At 38.5% G+C, this 22,025-nt stretch overlaps 1 protein-coding gene across 3 annotated transcripts in view; it reads left to right on the top strand.

The window, feature by feature from the left end:
- Positions 1-22,025, top strand: part of ror2 (receptor tyrosine kinase-like orphan receptor 2) — a 64,051-nt gene that overhangs the window by 37,391 nt on the left and 4,635 nt on the right. For 2 of the 3 annotated variants that reach the window (XM_060896024.1, XM_060896021.1), the window contains exons 2-5: positions 4,084-4,164; positions 11,640-11,927; positions 13,026-13,056; positions 21,271-21,392. In XM_060896024.1, coding sequence (XP_060752007.1) covers positions 4,084-4,164; positions 11,640-11,927; positions 13,026-13,056; positions 21,271-21,392 — 522 coding nt within the window. The remainder of the gene's footprint in view (positions 1-4,083; positions 4,165-11,639; positions 11,928-13,025; positions 13,057-21,270; positions 21,393-22,025) is intronic. The other variant, XM_060896023.1, reaches the window with a different exon arrangement.

Raw genomic sequence — 22,025 nt, 5'->3', positions numbered from 1 at the left:
GAGCTAATCGATCTATAGCAGATAGAAAAAGTTGACAGTTTTGGAAATTTTCTTAACAGGAAGCTATACGACTTATCTGCAGCTCTGCATGACTTATTATTTTTATGTGTTTTTTTTCCAGAAAGCAGCCAGCTACAGTAAAGTGACTGCTCGTCAGGTTTTTTCACATTTCCCTCATTTTATTTTATGACTCTGGCACCCATCTCATGACAGAACGACCCACTGGAGGGCAAAATAGAGTGTTAACAAGCTCCTGCATTTTCAACCTGGCCAAGATTGCACCCCTGCCTCCCCTTTCCTCATCCCAGTGCCTGGCCATGCCCAATAGGGAGTTTGAGAAATGGGTTGGGGGCTTTTCAGCCTCTGAGCTCTTCGCTGTCACCTCTTTATGAGTGCTCCAGAGCGGCCTGCTGACCGACGGTTGCCAGGCACAGTGTACACTGAAAAAGGAGAATGGGCTGTGAAAGGCGACGATTCAGGGCCCCGAGCACACAGGCATGCTGAGCCAAAATAATCAGATCAGCCTCTTGACCGAGACTTTCACACTGGCCCTTTTGTTTTTTTTTGTCCACCCTCCTTTCTACAATGTAGGCACCCCAAACTCAGGTCTGCTTTTAAAGCGGTAGAGGGGAACTGGTTATTTACAAGAATTTTGTTTGTATGTGAATTAAATTTATTGGATTGGGAATGATTTAGGCCAAGGAAAGTTGCACATGACATTTTCAAGTAATATATAAGACTATGTCAATTTTAGTATAGTCTTGGCCTGAGATAAGGAAAGTCAGGATACCTTTTGTACACTTTGCTGGTCAGAATCAAAAAACATATATATGGCATGTATAGTATATCAGAGACTATTTTAGCTGTATAATGGAGAAAACAAAAAGAGACTAGTTAATCTTGTCAAGCCTATTCATACCATTTATCATTATGGATTTCTCCTTTCCAATGGCAAGATACATTAACAACAATGGACATAATACACCTAGGTTTGCATTGCTAGTTGTTATGGCAGCAATTTGTGAGAAATGTAAGGAAAAAGAGCTTATCTACATTTTTGGAACTCCATGGAATGAATCTCAAAGGTATTACATCATCAGCTATTTTAAATAAATCTGGTTTGACTTCCTTCAGCTTTAGAAGCACCTCAGTAACACTGTGGCTTATGGAGCATTCTCTAAAATGTAAAGTTTCTCTTTACACATAACAAACTAAACTGCTATTGATTGTGACATTTTTTAATGTTCTACTCTAAGACTTCACATTTTCAAACGGTTGTTAGCTCAAAGCCATGTGATGCAAGAGCTGATTTTGAGCAAGATGACAGCCATAGCTATGCAGCTGATGTTAGCACTCAAACAATTAACGTCCCTGTCTTCATTCGTCAACCTGTGTGAGCTTAATTCGCTTTGGTTCCCAGCCAAAAAACAGAGTTACTCATTCATCATAGTTCACTCCCTCAGGACACGGCAAAGCAGCATGGCAAGGTTAGCCTGCACATTCTCTCCTTTTTTTTCCCTTTAAGGGTGCTGCAAAATCTTTTCTACATTTTCAGAGGTTAGAAACTTGTTAAATGTTATTTTATCTCTTTTTTTTTAGATGGAGAAACGTCATTTCATATTTCTTGTTTTTAACTTGCACTAAAGACCATAAAGGTTCACAGAACAATTCCCAGTGATGTAAGCTAAACTTTGTAGGAACTGCTTATTTCCAGCTTTCTTTGGATTTGTGTGAAGTTGTTACTTATCCTCCTACCTCACAACGTGCGGATAAGTCGCATCCTCCCTCGGTACATCCCTGCGGACACAAACATTCGTAACGGTTCAGCTCATCCAGCCTGGTAGGCTGAGTTCTCCATCCAGCAATAACATTCCTAACTGCTTGTAGTCTGATTTTATTAGCGAGATCTGCTCTGCGAATCACAAGCTGCAAGAGGTCTTGTTTTGTCAGTCAACGTATTGGTCTCATAAAATCCGCCTTGGCTTTCAGCATATCATTCAGCTGTGCTGGAAGGAAAAGAAGCTTTCTAGGGGCAATGATAAGATACATTTTCAGAAAAAAGGGTGTTAAACCGTTTGTTTCCATGATCACCCAAGCATAAACCTATTGTACATTCAGTATGTGTGTTTTTGAAAATTGTAACTTTGAATTTTTTTTTTTACTCAAAACGGAAATTACAGCTCAATTATGTACCTTAAATCTTTTTAAAGTTATACTACCTCCACATTTCCAGGTGAAAGATATGTACTAAAGCTTTAAATAACCACTTCAAAAGGGCACTTACCCAGCAACAAGGAACGCTTCAGTTTATTACCCTTTATTATCTGAGAGTGTGTATTCTGTGGCCTTTTATCCTGCACATAGCATTTTTAACGAAAATGGATTATTTGAACATTTTTTTTTAAATGACCTGTTTTTAATGTCTGTAAAATATGTTTAAAAAAATTTCCTTTTAATGATTTCTATAATAAATGAATGTGTTACTTGTTCCAGTCACACAGCTATTATAATCTACTACTACTATAAATTAGTAGAAATTTAATGTATTTTGAAAGGTACGGGTCAGATCACTGCGATAAATTCAATAAAACATGTAATCTGCTATATATACTAAAGATACCTTTAAATTCCGTTTGTTCACAGAATAATTGTTCCAAACTTTGGTAACCCCTGCAGATGTTTTTAAACATCTTTTCTCAGCATGTTGTACAACCAGCGAGTGTAGAATTAGACGAGACATTCCTGATTAGACTTCATTACCCTTTGTTCATTAATGCTAATAGCCAGGGCAGCCGGCAGTGCATTTTTGAACACTCCATGCTAATAGAGTGCTGTGTAATTATGTGGGCGATTCCAGCACGGACCAGCTGCTTACTGCATGCCAAATGTGGTTTCCTACTCACAGACTCCTAAAGCGATTATATACGAGACAGTCATAAAGATTAGCAGAACGAAGTATAACAGTTGCATAAATCTTGCCTCCTGAGTGCTAACCCGTTTTGATGTCTCGCTGTATCAGACGAGAGGGAACAAGAAAAGCAGAGGGATATGTTTTAGTGTGAGTGTTTTCAGAAATAACATGTTATTAGGACTTTTAACCCCTCGGCACAAAATAACTCCCTGCCTTGTACAAATATAATGGTTCTTACATATTATTTATTTCCAGAAGGAAACCATTCTTCAGTCAAACAAGATTGTAATTAGGCTGTGATTATTTAAGGATGAAAATCTCCCGAAACCTCAGATGAGCTACAATTCAAGTGTTAGATGCCTTATACGCTGCTTAGTCTTTTTCAGGTGTTTGCTGTTTTTGGACAGAAAGCCTCATTCCTCTTTGGCGTGTCATAGGCATCAGTGCTTAGGCATCTCTTATTTCTGTTTTATATTTGCATGTGTTTTGCATTACATCAGAGCCACTCTAATCTCCCATGCTATGCTTTGTGATTAATTGAGTTTTCCTTTAGGTACCATTGCAGGGATGAACTCATCCGTTACTAAATCCCAACCTGGCAATGTTCTCTCTCATCAGCATCACAGTAATCGGGTACTTTATTGCTAAAGATCTACCCACATACCTACGTAATGCGTGTTCAGGTTTCAGCATGAAATTTGTGTTTCTGTGAGGTTCACGCCTCTTGAATCCGAGTCGATTTTCTCCCGCAGCTAAACATTTTCTATGATTTGCTTCTCTGCTTATTGAATCTTTATAGAGTGGCTATAATACTTAAATTTATTTCAACAGCATGCAGAAATAATGTTGGCGCATCCTGTAGTGGGATTTGACTTAAGTGCTCTTAACGGATAGCTTGTGTTATTTCTTGCTGAGTGACTTTCGTTGTGCGTGTCTGTCTGCTGTTAAAAAGGAAGAATTGAGGTGAAAATGCAGGAATTTTATTTCCATCGGAATCAAATTTGCTTGCCAAAACATGGAGCATTAGTTTCAGTTTAGGCAAACATGAAGAGATTTTTAATCATTAAATCTTTCAACACTTCCAAATAATTTGAAAACACAAAGTCCAGCTTGTGTCCAAGATTATGTCAGTGAGAATCCACTAACTCTTTCCCTCTCTGTGTTTTCTTCAGCAGCCAGCGTGAACCTGTCAGAGTCTGGAGAGATTGAGCCATTGGCCGAAGCCCAGAGCGGAGGCTTGCCAACATCCGAAGGTATACTCAACTCTGAACTTCTATACATAGCCCCTTTACATTTTAAAACACAGGTCTTTAGGCCACTAGTAAAAAGCCTCTAGCCTTTTCTCAGTCTTGGCCCATTTTTAGTTTTAATTTGTTTCAAACTGCTCTTGTTTCCTCAGCTGCTAGAACTAATCCTTTAGAAACTTTTTAGAAAGTGATATCAAGCTTTTTTTTTTTTTTTTATTTACCCAACCAAGCAGGTTACAGTTCAGCATCAAGAAAGAAAAACTAACTTGAAGTTTCCTGAAGAAAGAACTGAGCTGTCAGTATGCCTGATTTTGATATCGCAGATACAAATTTCATTGGAAAATTCTTGGTTAAATCGATCGTCTTTTTAGATGCTTATTTTGTTGTTGTCTGTATTTCCTGAACTTCGCTCTCTCTTTCTTATGTGCACACTGAGAATTGCAGTTCCTGATTCTCAACCAATGCTAATCCTTATTTAAAGTTCAGGCTCATGACATGCTTGACTAATTCTCCATGATTGCAAGTCCCGGAAGTCATTATCCTTAAATTAAGCATAAGGTCATAGAGGTCACCTTTTGGCCTTTTTTTTTTTTTTTGACTTATTTCTGTTTATGCCACTATCTTTGACCTGGATTCAAAACGTGACATCTGCCCCTCCTAAAAAAGCAGTGACAACTAACAGCCCCTCAGACCCCATTCTGCAAGGACATTATGACTTTAGGAGCATTTACAATGCTCTGGTTCATCACATGGATGTCAGCTGCATAGGAAGGCTCCTTGTGAAGATTTGGATCTTGATGTACGGCTTCATGTGGTCGTGCCTTTACTCAAGCCTTCAATCCACATAAATCAAGTAGAAAGGAAAATGAACCACTTGGTCCTGCCAGGCCTGTTTAAGAGCAGCTGAAGAAAAGGGAATGTTGCACCATGGAGAATTGCTATATTTGTTTTGGCCATGATGTGAAGGCTTTGGAAATTAAGATCAGTTTTTGAAAATGAGCACAAGACAAAGTGATGAGGAACATGTTTCAAAAGCATACTTTTTATAACAAATGGCAGTGTGAAGTAAAATGTAAAGCTATTAACATGAGGTTTGACCCTTGCTAAGGGCTGTTTGAGATCTGGATTATGTTTGGAGTTGTTAATTTTGAATCCTAGAAAGCAAAGTTGATACCCTGGAGTCTGTTTAAATTTCACTTTATTTGCATTTTTACACACTCTAGCCAATGCGAGAGGGAAAGGAATAAGTCGAACTCTAAGGAGTGAGGTCAGGAGTAAAAAACAGAGTAGCGTTTCAAATCCAACTGATTACAAATGAAACCATATAATAATAATAATAATAATAATCTAGTCTGTTGCTTTTCTGAGCAAGTGCTCATCTGTCATCACTTTGTATTGCGTGGGTCTGATTCATTGATGCTCAGGCCGACCTTTGGACTTGTTAAGTGTATCTCCGTGACAGTTTTGGCTATGCTGTTCATTTTCATTACACATTCTGGATGGCCATGTACACAGATGTGTTGGCTTGATGGAAGAGGTGGCAATACCTCAAAGAGGAAGGAGTCTTGTCGTTCTCATTTATACCTTTCAAAATTCAGAATCACTGAACTGCTTTCTCCTTTCTTTCAGAGAATTTGACATTTGTCCAGTATTGACAATGGATTGCACCCAAATCAGGTCCTTTCTAGGCATGCAGATTCTTAGAAGCCTCTTGAAAATGTCTTTTATTTCAATGCCTCAAGCTCAGTAAAGTAGCTGTAGGCTTTATTGTTGTGTTTTAAAAGCCTTTGCCACTGATTAACGGAAACGCTATATTTTCAGGTTGTCGGTTTGTCCGAGATGCTCGTTAGTGTTTTTCAAGAACAAATGGCTGAGCCTTTGTAGGATTTATATCTCCTGTAGTGTCCGTCCTGTTTAAAGTATATTTTATGGTCTTACTTGCATATAAATTAGCAGCAAGAAGAACTAGACATGTGGTGGAAGAATTCCCTGTTCAATTTGATTTCCTCATCTACCAAGCTGAATGGATGAAGGATAGAACATGCTTCCTCTAAGACACCTGAAAATCACTGCATCTGTTCAAGTTGCTGCTCATGCTGCATTACAGGGCAGTGTAACACACACTTGAAGGAAAGCAATGTCTTCCCTCTTCCACATACCCGAGGCCACAGAAACTCACAATTAGCTAGTGTTGCTCTAATTGTCAGAGGAGAAAGAGAGAAAGTTACACATTCATTGATTGCTTTTATGATGTACTACTTGGGAGCTAACAATGACGCGCTTTAGATTTTTGTAGTTTGTCTCTCCACCTTGGGTGAACTGGTATTGGTTTTTAATCAAGAGGTCAGTGTCAAGTGGCCTTTAGCTGGTATGGTGGTTGGGTCAGGGAGGGCTATAGTGGCTTGTCAGCAGCCCCTACATTGTTTAGCACTTCAGTCATGGCCAGCCACAAGCAAGCAAACTTGTGCTAACCAGTGTGCCAGCTCCTCTGGCCTAGACACAACAGCAAGTACACTGAGTAGCTGAATAGGTTTAAATAAAGACTAAAGAAACAGGGATCTTTTCAGAGGATAAGGGGGAAACTAGCAAAAGGGGACAGCAGAATGGTGAAATAGACAGGCTAATAACAGTGGGCTAGGAAACATTAATTAAACATGGTGGTGACATCATGGTTGAGTGCACTTTTGTGGTGATGGGCACTGTTAGCAGAGTTTCCATTGCGTCAGGTCTAACGCTGCCTCGAGCTCCTGCTGTACAGCCATTTTAAGCACCCTCTCGTGTAGCTGGTGGCCTGGCTGCGTGATCTGTGCACATTCCTGTGCTGATTCAGTTGACTGTAATTTGCATTGGAGCAACTGAGGTGAAAGTGAAGTTAAATCTGTCTGTGGTGGAATTCTTCAAATGGGTCATAAAAGTAAGCGCTGCCATTGGCGAATGCACCGTCCATGTACAACACAAATTTGCAGTATCATGGTTAGTGTGGTTTCTTAAAAATGCTTGAAGAAGCGTGCCAAATCTTTCGTTACTTGTGAGGTTGTTTTTGCCAATTCAGTTTAATCATGCACTCTTTCACCAAAAATACAATTATCAGATTTGAAGAAATTTCTAAGCTTTTTATTATTTAATATTTAAGCTGCTTCTTTTTTTACTCATCACGAATGGCACTTACACATCTATTTTAACTATGTTTCACTTAACACTAACGGCATCAGAGATGATGCCTGATTTTGGTGCAGCTTGTTTTAAAATTTGCAATGCGGCATGCAGAGATTTTTAATTACTTGCTATTATACCTGTACTCATGTTTGATGCATGAGAATTAAAAGGGCTTTGGCTGAATGTGCATTGTGACATCAAACGATGCATCCCGGCCCAAATCTACAAAAAATATACAGTAATTTTTAAAAATATTGCAACCGAGTTGTGCTTGATTTTAAATTTCTGCAAACGCAGAATGCATTCACTAATGTTTTTTTAACCTTAATGCCTGTTAACATTAACAAACATTCAAGCAAATTAATTGATAAGCTGAATATAAACCTAAGAAAGTCTAATAAAACTGAAGTGCCCTGTTGCTCTTTCTCAACACCTGGTCTTTACACAACCCATCTGGTGTAAATTTAAGATTAGACTGAAGGAGCCATGAAAATGTTCTAGAAAAAGATCCAGGTTTTGCTCTTGGATGTACATTATAAGTGTGTTATAAGTTAATAGATTCCTTAGTATAAGGAAATAATTATATGTTTATCATTATTTGTGCTAACTGCCTGCTAAACTGGCTTAGAGAGCTAAGAATATTAACTTGACAAATTGAGTTATAACTGTTCTTACCATATTAGAACACCTCAACCACTAGAAAGCACCAAATCGCCCATTTGAAACAGTCTAGCAGTACCGCCAGCAAAGGTTCTTCCTTCTTGGCAAAAAGATTAGTGCTGTGCCACCTTTTAAGGGTACATATCATGCCATCCTCCAGCTGTAATGCTGCTTGTCAGAGCTTGCCCTTGTCCTGTTCTAGGCAGAGGAAAGCAGACAGCATATGCTCTCATGTATGTGGCTGTGAACTGGCAAGCTTTATCGAAATATGTGTAAAAACAGCAACAGGTGTGCATTCTGTAAATCAATATTCAGCATAAAATCCACATCATTGTCAGCTAAATTTCCCCATGTAAGAATGATATAATTGCTGTTACAAAGCAAAATGTTAAACTCATTCAAATAGATGTTTCATGTCCCCACTCACCCTTTAGAAAGATGTTGTTTATTTATGCTTGTTCCAATCAGCAGATGGGCATCGTCCAACAGACCTGTTGCCTGTGGGAGGGGGAAAAAACAAAGCAAATCATTCCACATTTGGAATTAGACTCTGATCTGCCCGTGCCTTCGCCTGTTTACTAACTGCATAAGTTTTTCCTTTACTTTACCCCATTCAAAACCCAATTATGTCTTGACAAACGGGAATAAGCAATCTGACTGAGTTGCCAAGTACATAGCGCCCCTCTTTTCTGTGTTTGTGGCTCAGTTTTTGGCCTTTAAGTGATATATCCCCCATAATCCAGGTTCCTGAATTTAACTGGACGAGAACATGACCGTAGTTTTCCTACATAAAGCACTATTACTTGGTGTATCAGTCCCACATTTAAAGTCTTATCAGTACTGTCCATCACTCAGGCACATCATAGCTCTAAATAAGCGTGCCCAGAACAGACAGTTTGCAAATCATTTGCACCCACACCGATGAGAGATTGCTAAGAACTTGTAAGAACCTGCCTGTTGCAAAATGAGTCACTTACACTTTCTTTTTCAATATCTATTGTGCTTTCTCAGTTTTTCGGTGCTCTGTTTTGGACAGGATGTATTACTAAAGTGTCTCCCCCACGTCTTTTCTTTTTTCACCTCCTTTCTGCTGGTATGAATATCCTTCTCTGGATTATCCTGAGGCATGTCTTGTCAACACTACACTTTTTGTCAAGCCTAGTGGTTTCTGAAGCTTTTGTAGAACTTCCCATTAAAGGATTTAAGCTTTGCTGTGTTTGAGCTTCTGTTTATAGTCTTTTGTCACATGTGTGATCGTAAATAGGGTAAAGTTACATTTGCATTGAAATTTAAATGAACGTGATTGAAATATATGATTATAAATTGCCTGGGTGTGTTCCAAACTTTAGTATAACCCAAGCATATGCTTACTTAACTAGGCTGGTGGTTGGGCAGAAGACTACCATATATGGTTGTTCTTTTTGTCAGCCTTGTGCTTGGCCTTGTGGGTAAGGCAGGCCAGGACTGGGCCAGAGAGACATAACCTCGGCTAGGTTTGGGAAGGACAAAGAGATGGTGAGAGCACACTGATTGGCAGAGTGGGTCCTAATGTCTAGGTGATAACATGGAGGTCTGTTGCTCCCTTCTCTTAGTGTTTATTTGAGCTTCGTCTGGCTCCTCACATGATCTGAGGTCATACCCTTCACACACTGAGGCTGACCAGAGCCCCCTCCTTCCCTCCCTTTTTCTGCCCCTGCTTATCCCTTTTTTCCCCTCTCTTTGTTTGAATCCGATCATGATTTGGAAAATCGCTTTAAAAATCCTGTTATTCGTTTATTTCTTATATCCTCTTTTTATGACCTTTTACGCGCAAAGTTGTGCTGTATTTTTATATGATTTGCTAACAAAAAAGAATCGATCAAAATATTTATTAAAAGTGTTTGGAAAGTGTGTTGAAGTAGCATGGGAAGTGCATTCTGAGCTACATATTACTGTAGTGTGGGTTCGGTCTGTTGTAATTTAGGCATTGTGTGTTGTAATGTGTTGTAGTTTGCCAGGGTGTTTATGGTTTACAGTTTATTGTAGTTTGGGCCATGTGTTATTGATTATGTATGTACAGTGTGTTGTAATTTGGAATTATGTAGTTCATTTTAATTTACTTAACAGATGAAACAGCTGATTAAATATACTTGCAAAAAATCCAGGATCTTCCCTCTTATGGTGATGATATTTTGAACAATACATAATACCTGTGAGTTCTTGTCAAGCTAGTTGTGTCAGAATGTCTGGATACTGAGAAGATTTGGAAACTAGACAGCTTTGTACCATCTAAGCCTTTTCTCATTTATTGGTGTTATTAGTGTAAGACGCTCAGTGTCGGCGTTTAAGCCACTATTTTGTTCAGAGTTAAGAATGTCCGTTTATCGGCTCAGTCTGGCTTGGATTTCTTGTTCTGTACCCGGTTTTTGGCAAATGTGAGGGATGATCCACCAATATGGGTAGAAAAAAACAGGCGAGTTTTTATTCCTGTAAAGAATTTCTTTCTTCGTTTTTTTCTTTCTGCAGTCACGTATCCTAACGTCACCTCTGCACTAATGTGTCATCTCTCACTCCTGTGTGAGGCTCTGACCTGTGCTCACTCTTGCTTGCTGAAATTGAAACCTGCTGGATTCCGTGGATGCGCTTGGTAAACCGCAGTTAGTCTCTGTCACATGTGAAGAGTAAAAACAGATTCCAGTCACTCTGTGCATGCAGTGAAAAACATTCAATACCGTCATCCTCTCGTCTTACTTCCTTTTGTTGGTTTAGAATAGGACTAACGACTCACAATTAGCAACTGAGTAACTGAAATGATATTTCACACCAGTGCGCATAGTTATTATAGGTAATAATTTTTCAGAGGTTATTTATTTTTTCTCATGGTGTGTGCAGTTGTCAAAATGCTCATAGTGTATACATGATGACATGATGATGATGATGATGATGATAAATATGACATTTGTGTGTCTTTCAATGGAAAAAATCCCCTGTTGCAGATCCGCCAAACAAAACACAAGCTTTCCTGATGCTCCATGTTCACCCTGCAGCTATCAAGCTGGAGCTGCTTAGAACAGTATGTTTGTTTCATGGGCTGAAAAAAAACTGCAGTTACTTAATCCAGATGTGGCAGATCACGCTCTCTGGAATTTTGTGCCTTGTGAAAGATCAGACCTTCAAAAGCAGGGTCGCTGGCCTGTAACGGCTAAATCTGATCTGCCACATTTCTGGCATGTGAAGGACAGAGATGCAGATGTGCACATAAAGACACACATCTCGCAAATGGTTCAAGAATATTGGGTGAGTGCGTTGGTGTTTCGGTTGTGCTATAGTTTGGGACCGTGTGATGTAATCAGGGTTATATGTTGGGTAGTATGTTTTGGTAGTGTATTGCAGCTCAGACCATGTGTGGTCTGAGCAGTGTGTAATTGTCATTATCTTGTTGTCTGGTGTGTTGTAGGATTGACAGTGTGTTGCAATTTGGGGCTCTTGTTGTAGTATGTATAGTGTGGTGTTGTTTTGGCTGTGTTGTAGTTTGGGGCAGTGTCTTGTTTGGGAAGTATGTTATAGTTTAAGCCATGAATGTCATATTGGTCACGTGTTGTAATAAGACTGTAATTAATACCCTAGTTTTCTAAATGCCTGCACTGATTTCAACCTTTGCACTTTTCCTCAATTTTCATCACTAGGGTACTTCCTGGAATTTGTGGAGCCCCCAAACAACATGACTATTATGCAGGGTCAGACGGCTACGCTGCACTGCAAAGTGGCAGGTAACCCACGGGCCACCATCAAATGGTTGAAGAATGACGCACCCGTGGTGCCCGAGCAAGGCCGTGTCTCAATCCGCAAAACAGAGTCTGGCTCAAAACTTCGTATCCAGGATCTGGACACTACTGACACTGGATACTATCAATGTGTAGCCTCCAATGGCCTCAAGGCTATCTCGGCCACCGGTGTTCTCTATGTGCGCCTAGGTAAGACCTTTTTTGTTTTCTAATAGTAAGTGGGTAGTTTTTTTTTTGGTGATGTTGAAGGTTGGTATCTATTTGAATGCATCCACAAACTTGGAGAAAATCAGCAATGAATGATGATACTGTCAAACAACATGCCTGTGGTTAGTATCCAAAAACAAAGTTCTCTCTGATTTTGCTATGCAGGTATAATGTCCTTTTACTTCATTGCATTTCTGAGAAGAAAAGACCATTAACCATCATAATAACCATATTCTCTGCAACTAAATTTCTACATCATAGGGGCAGTGTTTTTTCCCCGTCTGCTTAATTTAGGTTATTATATGAAGTGCATGTTGGTTTGCAGCTTGAACTAAAGCAGCTCTGTTAAGAACCATATGCACAAAATCTGTGCTGCATATCAGAGAATTCAAGGTTTGTAGCACAGCACTGGTATAAATCTGAGTCACACTAGTAAGACTCCACTTTGGAAACAACTTCCCACTGTTTTGACTGAAATTTGTCCTTTAACAAGGCAACATCTCAATTGTGTTTATATAGGATATTATCTACTAGAAGTAAAACTAAGCGGGTCTTCCTGGCTCAGATCAGTGTTGTATTACTGCACTCTCATGACGAAAGTGTGCATAAACAGAATGTTGTAGATCTGGCATGCAAATTTAGGTAGTGGACCTCACCTACGTCACTTCGAAGTGATTAGTGGTTACTTTAGACATAGAGCTTTATATTAGTTGATCTAATGAATTTAGCCTGATTTACACTATGGAATTACAGCTGTTTATTATTGCTTCATTTTAAATGGCTGATTTGTGCTTATCATTGACCAAGAGCATAAACAGAAACATTCTGCTAAGTGGGCTTAACACTCACAACATTTTTCTTTAGCTTTCTGGCCACAGTTGCACTAAATCAACCAGAATAAATCAGTTGTTACCAAATGACATTGTGTGTTCTTAGGCTGACAATCTTAATTCAAGGTCCAGGTTGTGCAATTTTCTGTCTGTGACAACTAAATTAGTCCAGAAACCACACAGTGTAAAACTGATTTTAGTTACTTCACAGTTTATTTTAATGTTAAATCCTCTTTTTTAATCTTTACAGGCCAGTCACCTACCCCTGGTTCAAATGATGGGTAAGTCTCGTGTGTGTGTTTGTGTGCGTGTGTGTGTGTGCGCGTGTGTGTTTCTGACTTTTTCATAAGTTCCCTGGTTTGTTTACATGACATTTGACATCACTCTTTCAGAACAATTCCCCGCAGCCTTCATCATCTTTTTTTTACATTTGAATGGAGACAATCCTACAGTAAATTAGTCATAAAGCAGCGCTCAGTCATTACCAGAGTGATAATGAGAGGCGAATGCTTGCTGGGGTTAGTGTGCTTTAAACAACTGAGTCACCGGAGTTCCAGTCAGAGATAGCCAGTCATCTGGGTGTAACTCGTTTCTGACAGCTCATCTCTGCTAAAGCCAAAACAAATCTTTAACAAGTTTCTTAAGCAGTGGTTTCTATGTCTTAAAGAGCATTCAGTATGAGCAGGATAGGTGAAGGGAAAGCTAGTGGCAACTCCATCACTCCTTTGTACCCCTATATTTTATGCGTGTGAAGTTAAAACACATAACAGCTGAGTCATGGGTAGGACAATTATTCAGACTTTATGATATCATGATATTATTCTTTTCTTTTCTTCTCTGTGCTGATATTTATGACCAAGAGGAGCTTAGTGTACCAAAAGTTTTCATGCTCCTTTGAAGTACTTTATATTCCACCATCTTGGTGATGAAACAGAAGCCGGTACAGGGAACTTTTTTTAAGAACTTGTTTCCACCGATTTAAGAAGTTGGAGTTTCCTAAACTGAAAAATAAAAATTGTAATAAAAATGACTTAAAAGTGGAAGGTTTTGCAAGTTTTACCTCATCAAGAACATTTTTTACATATTTTTTTAAGAAAGCCTTATGAGTCCTCCGAGCACACAAATATTGTCACAGGAAACCAGGAAGGGTTTAATGTCATGTCCCAGGGTCCATATGGCGTTGCCGAATAGCAGGCACATAGATTTATTATTTGGCTACACTGGTTATTGCAAAGCACCTTTAAAAGAGAGCTTATATTTTTTTATATTTTTAGCTAATTTTACTCATCTCAATTTTACTCAACTGAATGTTTATAATCCAAACCTCAGTAACAAACAGCCAGCTTGGGTTGATGGCAAGTTCAGGAATAAAGACAACTATTGCTCTATGGCTATTATAAATATATACACACACAATAAAAATAATGTTTATTAAATAATTGAATTGAGTTCGGTCCTCAGATTTTTTTTAAACAATTCAAAGGGTCTGTGGCTAGAAAAAACTACTGTTTTTAATGACAGAATGAAATTCTCATTAAATATGGGAGTTCTTAATACACAGCACAGAAATAATAATTGTGGAGTGTTTTGCAAATTATACCTCTGAAGTTGAATCCTGAAGCACCCTAATATATCTTCACAGCTAATCTGTACGTAGAAAAAAGGCAGGCACAAGGCTGAATCACATTTGGCTAATTATGTTGAAATTGTAGCTACTTAAAGCAACTTTAGCGCTAGCAAAGAAGCTCCTGTTTTGTTTGTTGTAATGCTGTTAATGATGTTGCTGATTGTTGATTTTTTTCCCCCCAGTGGTTATCTTTTTTTAAATAAATAAATAAACCCTCAAGGTGACAAAACTTTGCTGCAGTTAATTGTTGTCCTGGTCCTGAAACCCTGACGTCACTGGGTTTTTATAGCGGCAAATTGCTTCTAGATTCTGCTCCTGCTCCTTTTTTGTTGGTGGAAAAGGAGACACCGTTCCCAAGTTTCTCACCTCTCATCTCCCTCCTCCATTATTCCATACTCCATCTCTCCTTGTGCTCTGCCAGCCGTGCCGCAGCACTGCATTTCTTGTTTGATTTGGCCATAAAACCCTCTGAGAGAGACTAAAACGTGTTAGCCCTGGAGCACTCTCCATAGATGCTGTGTGTACAGGGACTGTGGCTGGAGTCGGTGCTGCATAAGCAACAAAGAGCCTTTCTCACTCAGAGCAAGTTTTGGCTAAATTTCCCTTAGAACCGGGGAGCTGGTGGTCACCATGGCCTGAGGGAAGAAAGCACAGCGTGAGGGCCAAATTGATCCTTTTCCAAATTTTAAATAAAGGGTATAATGTCTGAAGGGACATTCAGTGACAACTATGCTGACATTCAGAGTTGTTTTTAAACAAATTGTGGTCTTTGAGGCTTTCTAGTTACTATGCTCTTGGAAATAAATCTCTAAGATGGTCGTTGATGCAGGTTTTTTCATTATATTTTACTTCAGTAGCTAACTTTTTTTATTATACACCTTCACTGCTTTCTAAAGTTAAAAAATACATACTAATGGTATACAACATGCACCTTCACAATAGCTTTCCAGCAGCAGAAATAAGTACAGATTATTGCCTTTAATTTTGAGAGTTTATTAGGTAGAATTATGAAGTGCAAGGGTTCTTCCACTGCCTGCTAGTTTCCTGTTTAATGTTTTCCTAATAGGCTATGTAGGGGCTGTGAGGGGCTCAGCTGGTCCTTGGGTGTGTTGTAGGTGCGTAGTGGAGCTTTCCCTTGTTCTGACTTGCTGATGAGTGTCTGAAGTTTGATAAATGTCCTGAAGAAGAAAAGAAAGCTACTATTCTCTGATAGAGATCTTCTGTAATGGAAAATGGGTTGATGGATTCAGTATATACACTCATAGTTACTGAAGCACAAACCACATCAGGGTGTGAGAGCGAGAGAGGCGGCGAGCGAGAGAGATGGCGAGCGAGAGAGATGGCGAGCGAGAGAGACGGCGAGCGAGAGAGACGGAGAGTGAGAGAGACTGAGGGAGGGAGGGTGGAAGGGAGAGAGGGAGATAAGTGTTATTTCCATGATGCCAGAGCAGGCCCAGTGCTTACTCACAGGTCACACAGACTGATTAGGACCGTGTTGTAAATTCCATTGTGCAGGAATGCTTTTGTCTGTCTTGCTGCTCCTCCATCTATTGCCTTTTCTCTGAAACACTGCTGCAAAACACTACCTGTTCCTTAAAGTGTGTGTGTGTGTAAGTGTGTGTGTGTCTCTGTTTGTGTGTCTGTTTGTGTGTGTGTGTGTGTTAGTGTGTATGTCTGTGTGTGTGTGTGTTTGCTGATTATAGGAATATGTAACGTAAAACAATCTGATTCCGCCACCTTTTTGCAGTACAAATCTAAGTAAGGATGTCGTTGGCTCTTTCACTCTGACTCCAAGCTCCAAGGCAATGTCTAAACCTTATCCCAGGTGTGGGGTGATATGAAGAAAATATCATAAGATTCCCAACAATGTTTATGTGATACCTCATTAACATTATTATTATTATTATTATTATTATTATTATTATAAAACATTTAAATATTAACAATGAAAAGTGGAAAAAAGTTTTAACATATTAAAATTTGAAATATTTACTTCAAAATAATATTTTCTAATCTGATCAGTTTGTAATTATAAATAATAATGATGATGATGATGATGATAATAATAAAGGGATCGGTCAAGATCCATAATATCTTAAAACAATATTGTGTCATTATATAGATAGCAAGCTCTTCTTTCCCAACCCTTCCAGTTAGGTAATGTTTTGGAGCCTTGTGTTAGTCAGCACTTATTTTGGGGGTATTTATTGCCATCTTGTGGTGTTATAGATGCTGTACAAAGATTTGGGATGAATTCTCTATGACGCTCTGTCCCTGGAGCACCATCATGTCCTGAATCCTCTATAAAGTGCAGCATTTTATCACTATGTGTTCTTTACAGAGATTCCCAGTCATTACCGTGTTTGTTTGGGAGAAATTTAAAGGCTCTCTTCCAATTAGTTGCTTCCTCCACTCAGTGCTCCAAATTTGAAAAGTTCTCAGCAGTATTTTGTTAAGTATTCCCAGATTACCCCTGGCTCTGTTTACAGAATGCTCTCTTTTCTTGGCACAGGTCTTGTTTGTTTGCTTGTATCCTTGCATTTGCTCTCAGCATTGCTGGATGGAGATTTTCTTTAAGCTGTCCAGTTGGATGTCCACTCTTGCACGGCTGCCACTCGGTGTGTAGTAGTGTTTAAATTAGCTCCAGGAAACATGGTCCTCAGGTACCGTGGATCAGACATTAGCTGGCATCAGTATTCCCATCTGGTCTTTGTCAAAGCCTGACTAGGCTGCTTGCCTGCTGGGATCAATCAGGCACATGTTTGTTTTCAGCTTTGCTCTTTTTTTTCCTTCCATCCCATTTTGATCTGCGTATCATTTATTTTTCATTTCAGAAAGAAAATGGGGGAAAAAAAGGAAATAGATCTTACACTTAATACACTTAATTTGGAAATGAATCTTTTTTTTTTTTTTTTTTCATTTTTAAAATAATTTAGTAATTTACTTGTAACTTGTTGCTCCTTACAGAGTCTAGAATCAAATTTTCATAAATTTTATATTGTAAAATAGGCTTATCTATTTGATTTTTTACTTTTCATCTGGCTAAGACATAAATAATAATAAGACCTTACTCTGTGTGTGTGTGTGTGTGTGTGTGTGTGTGTGTGTGAGAGAGAGAGAGAGTGAAAGAGAGAGAGAGGATATGTAGAAATAAAGGTTGTGTGAAATATTAAAGTATTTTTAAATAGCTTTTTTTCTGATTTAATTATATTAATATATTACACAGTTATCTTGTGTAATTATTTAGCAGCACAGCAAGCACTAATGACATTCTTGCCAAAACACATCTAGGTCATTCAAGTTCTTTTTTTTTTTTTTTTTTTTTAACATACAGCACAGACCTTCTTTGTTATCATTAACTTGATTACTTTGGCCAAACAATGCTCCAACCTAACAAGGCCCTTTGAGCAGAAACCGTGTTTTTGTTGCTGAGCTGGCGAAGATTCTGTCAGCTTTTTTGAATGAGGACATTGTGCCTGATTTGCAGCAGTGGGAGGGAGCTGATGAGTGTCGGCCCTCAGCAGGTAGTGGCTCTGGTTTGCAGGGTGCTTGTAGGTTCCACACAACACCTCCTCTGTTCCTCTAACTTCCTTTAAGACCAGACCCGAAGTGTGAAGACCGGTTCTTCACGGAACGTTTCTGCCGACGACGTGACATCGTTCAGGTCTCCGTATCAAATCTCTTCCCCATGTTCTCTGGCGTAATCCTGAACTAATGTTGATTTAGCTCCTAAAACTATGATACGACAGAAAATTATTATTTTTAATTAATTTTTTTATAATTATGAAAAATTCCTAAAAGCAACCAGCATGTGATATCCTCCAAAACATGATCTAAACGTGTTTATTTGTATTTGTTTATGTGGAGTAAAAAAGCGACTTTGTCCTTTGAAGCAGAACCATTTTGCATAAATATAGGGTCTGGAATAATTATATTACTTTCAGTGGGGAGAGTAATTGGTGATTTGTTTAAGGATCAAATGCACGAAATTTGAGAGATGAGACTATTGAAAATGACCCCATTAAGGATTTTTTTATTAAGTTCAGTATATTTTACTGGAGTAAACAACTGCACTTTTTACAACAGACAGACAAAAATGAACAGAATACATGGTAATAAGTGTTAAAAATCAACAGCTAAGGTATAACTAGAAAAACTTTTCCAGTTCTTCAGTCCATTTTCTATTTATGCAGGTATCTTTAAGCCCAGTGTATTTTTTTTTTTTAACTGAAAGAAGTAGGAAGTAAACTCTAAATCTTGGTAAGCTGACGTCTTCAGACATTTTTTGGAGAGACAAAATTCCTTCCAGTCACTTTAGTCTGCAGTAAAATTGTAACCATATGTGATATTGATGTGAACAGGACCAGGCGTTTTCTGGACATTAACAGCTCCTTTGTCATTACAGCATCCTGAGACTTGAGCAAAATTTGATGTGAATTGTGCAAGACACGTTTGGAAGAAACGTGCGTTAAAAAAAATTTATTGTCGCTTTGAAATAGAAAATGGGAGGATGTGCCAATCTTCAAGTTTGAAAAAATTTTTTTCACACACGCTTCCCTCGTCACGTCTGACAAGTCCAGCATGTGTTGGAGATCACGTTGCCTCCTGGATTTCAGAAAATCCCTGCGGGATTGCCAGGTTGCTTCCAAATCTTTAGTTTAACGAGCAAAAATGATGCTGTACAGAACCAGTTGCATCAAAAACATAGGAATGTGAAGTCTGTCGTATCTGCCTCTTTTAATTATAATACCTCAGTAACTTTCGCACGCTGTTGATGTACGGCCTTTTATATTAATACGTGCAGTTCTGGAATTCATTACAGGTCTTTGTATGTTTATTCTACATTCTACTTAAATGAAATTCATGATATGACACTACCAGTTGGGTTCTTGTCAAGCCTGCTTAAGTGTTATACCAGACAATTTGTATATGCTTCTGTAAATTACATCTAGTTTCAGATGCTATTCATGTCCATCAATGCAGATCGATTTCATCCAAGTATAATAAAACATCTAAGCCCAAATGCAGTACGGTGAGCAACTGATGTCAAGGGGAACAAGGTCATTACAGGTGAAGACACTGAACGCATCACCGTAGCTGATTTGCTAAAACTCCCAGGTGTACACAAATAAAGGATTGCGGTGTTCCTCCATGTCAGGTCAGATGTTTTACAAAAGACTGAAAAAACTAACTAACACAAACGGCTAAATGCTTATCAGATGCAGCTTTGTAGCATTTATTATTCTTCACATGCAATGAGCGATGCCACAAAAATGCTGATGGTGATCAATTAAATGTTTTCTAATCATCTAACTGCCATTGAAATCTAATTTAGTCAAACAGCTCTGAATATAACTTGCGTCATTGCTCAATCCACTCCTTAATGTGCCAGAAAATTGGTTAATTATGAAAAAGAAAAGAAAAACACTCAACTGGCTATTACTGCATGATGCCATTACCACCTCAGAGTTTTCCCACAGCTGGACATCACAAACATTTTTATTTCTGTCAGACTACAGCAAGTTGGCATTGATCGCAGTTATATATTTATTGAAAAGAACATTCAGAAGTATTTCTTAACCATTTATAGTTATACAGTACAGTATTATTAAACATATGCCAAACAAGGTTCCTATAAACGGTACTTCCTTTTTTTTTCACACTCCCTTGAATTCAGTTAGATGAAAATATACAGTTTGTTGCTGATAAACTGCTCTGCAGAGTTTTCTGTCCTGAACACTTTCATTGCAGAAGACTTTAATAAATGTTGACAGGGTCGAATACTGTGTAGAGAGAAGGTGATGCATTGAGATAAATACATTTTTATTTAATCATATGGACCATATGCCTTACGATAACATAGATAATGAGGTCTTTCATTTAAACCTTTTAGAAAATTTGAATCAGATTTGAGGACTTAATGATGCTGTTGTATGAGATTAATATAGGAGAGAATGTACTTTTGTGTGTACACACTTGTGGGCATGTGTTCCTGCCCCATGTGGAAAGGCGTTTTGTGTTTTCCACTGCAAGCACTGAATTTGTCGTTACTATACCAGGGTGTGGCAATTGTTTCGCATAACAAAGCCGTTGTATTCCATGTCAGAACGCTGTAGTGAGTCATTCAGACATGCCAGTGAAATGGTTTTATTCTAATTAGGGAAACACAGGATGTTGTAGGTTGGCAACATAAAGTTTAGCTCCAGGAGAATACTGGGAAATATTTAGCTTGTCACCAAATGCTTGGTGTTTTTCGACAATTTCTGCGATCAAACTAACAGCAAAGGAAGAATGCTAATTCTGTACTTTCATAAGTTACTAGAACTGGGATTTGTTCCTATTCTGTTAACGTCTGAACTAAAAAGTCAGCGGAACTATATATCTCTTGCTGAGGTCTAAATCCCCAGCTTTGGATGTAGTAGTTTGTGTCTTGCTCTGCAGGGCTATTCATGTCTAAATGGGCTGATGCTGATAATCAATTTTTGCATGTCTGTATTTGCTGCTGGCAATAACGATACTGATGTTTTGGTTTTGTTACAATTAAGCATAACTGTGGTCAGTTTTGGGATTCTGTGTAGAGCCCACAAGCAAGGCTGATCATCTGGAACATATTACGATTTATATGTCATACTGCCAAGAAATATGAGACGTAATACCGAACCGATACTAATATTTAGATGTTAAGCTTTTGTTCACAGATATGATTAGAAAGTTTTTCTGTTCTATAGTACAGCAATCTGATTACTGTACATATCTAGTCATGTAAAGAATACAAACTATTAACATCATAATTTAAGATGTTATCATTGAGATATACTTGAATATCACCTTGTTGATTAAAAAGGGGATCTTGTTTTATGTGTTGCAGGACCCACGAGAAGGGCTTCTGTCAGCCGTATCGAGGCATCGCATGTGCTCGATTTATCGGGAACAGAAGCATCTATGTGGAGTCTCTACAAATGCAAGGAGAAAGTGAGAACCGCATCACGGGTAAGTGAAAATCATTTTAGGCAAAGAGCCTTTTATTTTCACATCACTTCTTACTGTTCTTGTTTTATTCGCCAGCTGGAAGTTGTTGCTCTCTCCTTATCTCACATCATGTTCAAAGCAGTTCTTAATTTAGGTCCTTTTAGGTGACTCACAGAAACATTGTCAGTTCTAGGCAAGTCATTTTGTCTGACATTTTAGATAAACGTCCCAGTTGTTCCTTCCCTCAGGAATTGCTGCCATGTTAGCCTTTTTACACTGTGAGTTTTTCCCATATCCAGCATGTCTAACCTTAGTTACTCTCATGCAGAGACATATGGAATGTATTACATGCAGGAGTTTGTATATACGGTATTTATTTAAAAGTAAATGTATTTAAAAAACAGCAAACACTGAGTAGGAACATGTTGCAGCTTTATAAAGTTTCTGAACCGCCATGTTAAACATGGTTTGTGTAAAAATCCTATTTGTTTAAAAATCATTTTTATTCAGTTCAGAGTCCCAGAAACATTCATTCATTCATTCATTCATCTTCTACCGCTTATCCGAACTACCTCGGGTCACCTGTGCCTATCTCAGGCGTCATCGGGCATCAAGGCAGGATACACCCTGGACGGAGTGCCAACCCATCGCAGG

The sequence above is a fragment of the Tachysurus vachellii genome, chromosome 20 (assembly GCF_030014155.1).
Source record: "Tachysurus vachellii isolate PV-2020 chromosome 20, HZAU_Pvac_v1, whole genome shotgun sequence".
NCBI lineage: Eukaryota > Metazoa > Chordata > Actinopteri > Siluriformes > Bagridae > Tachysurus > Tachysurus vachellii.
This window is presented reverse-complemented; position numbering and strand designations above follow the sequence as displayed.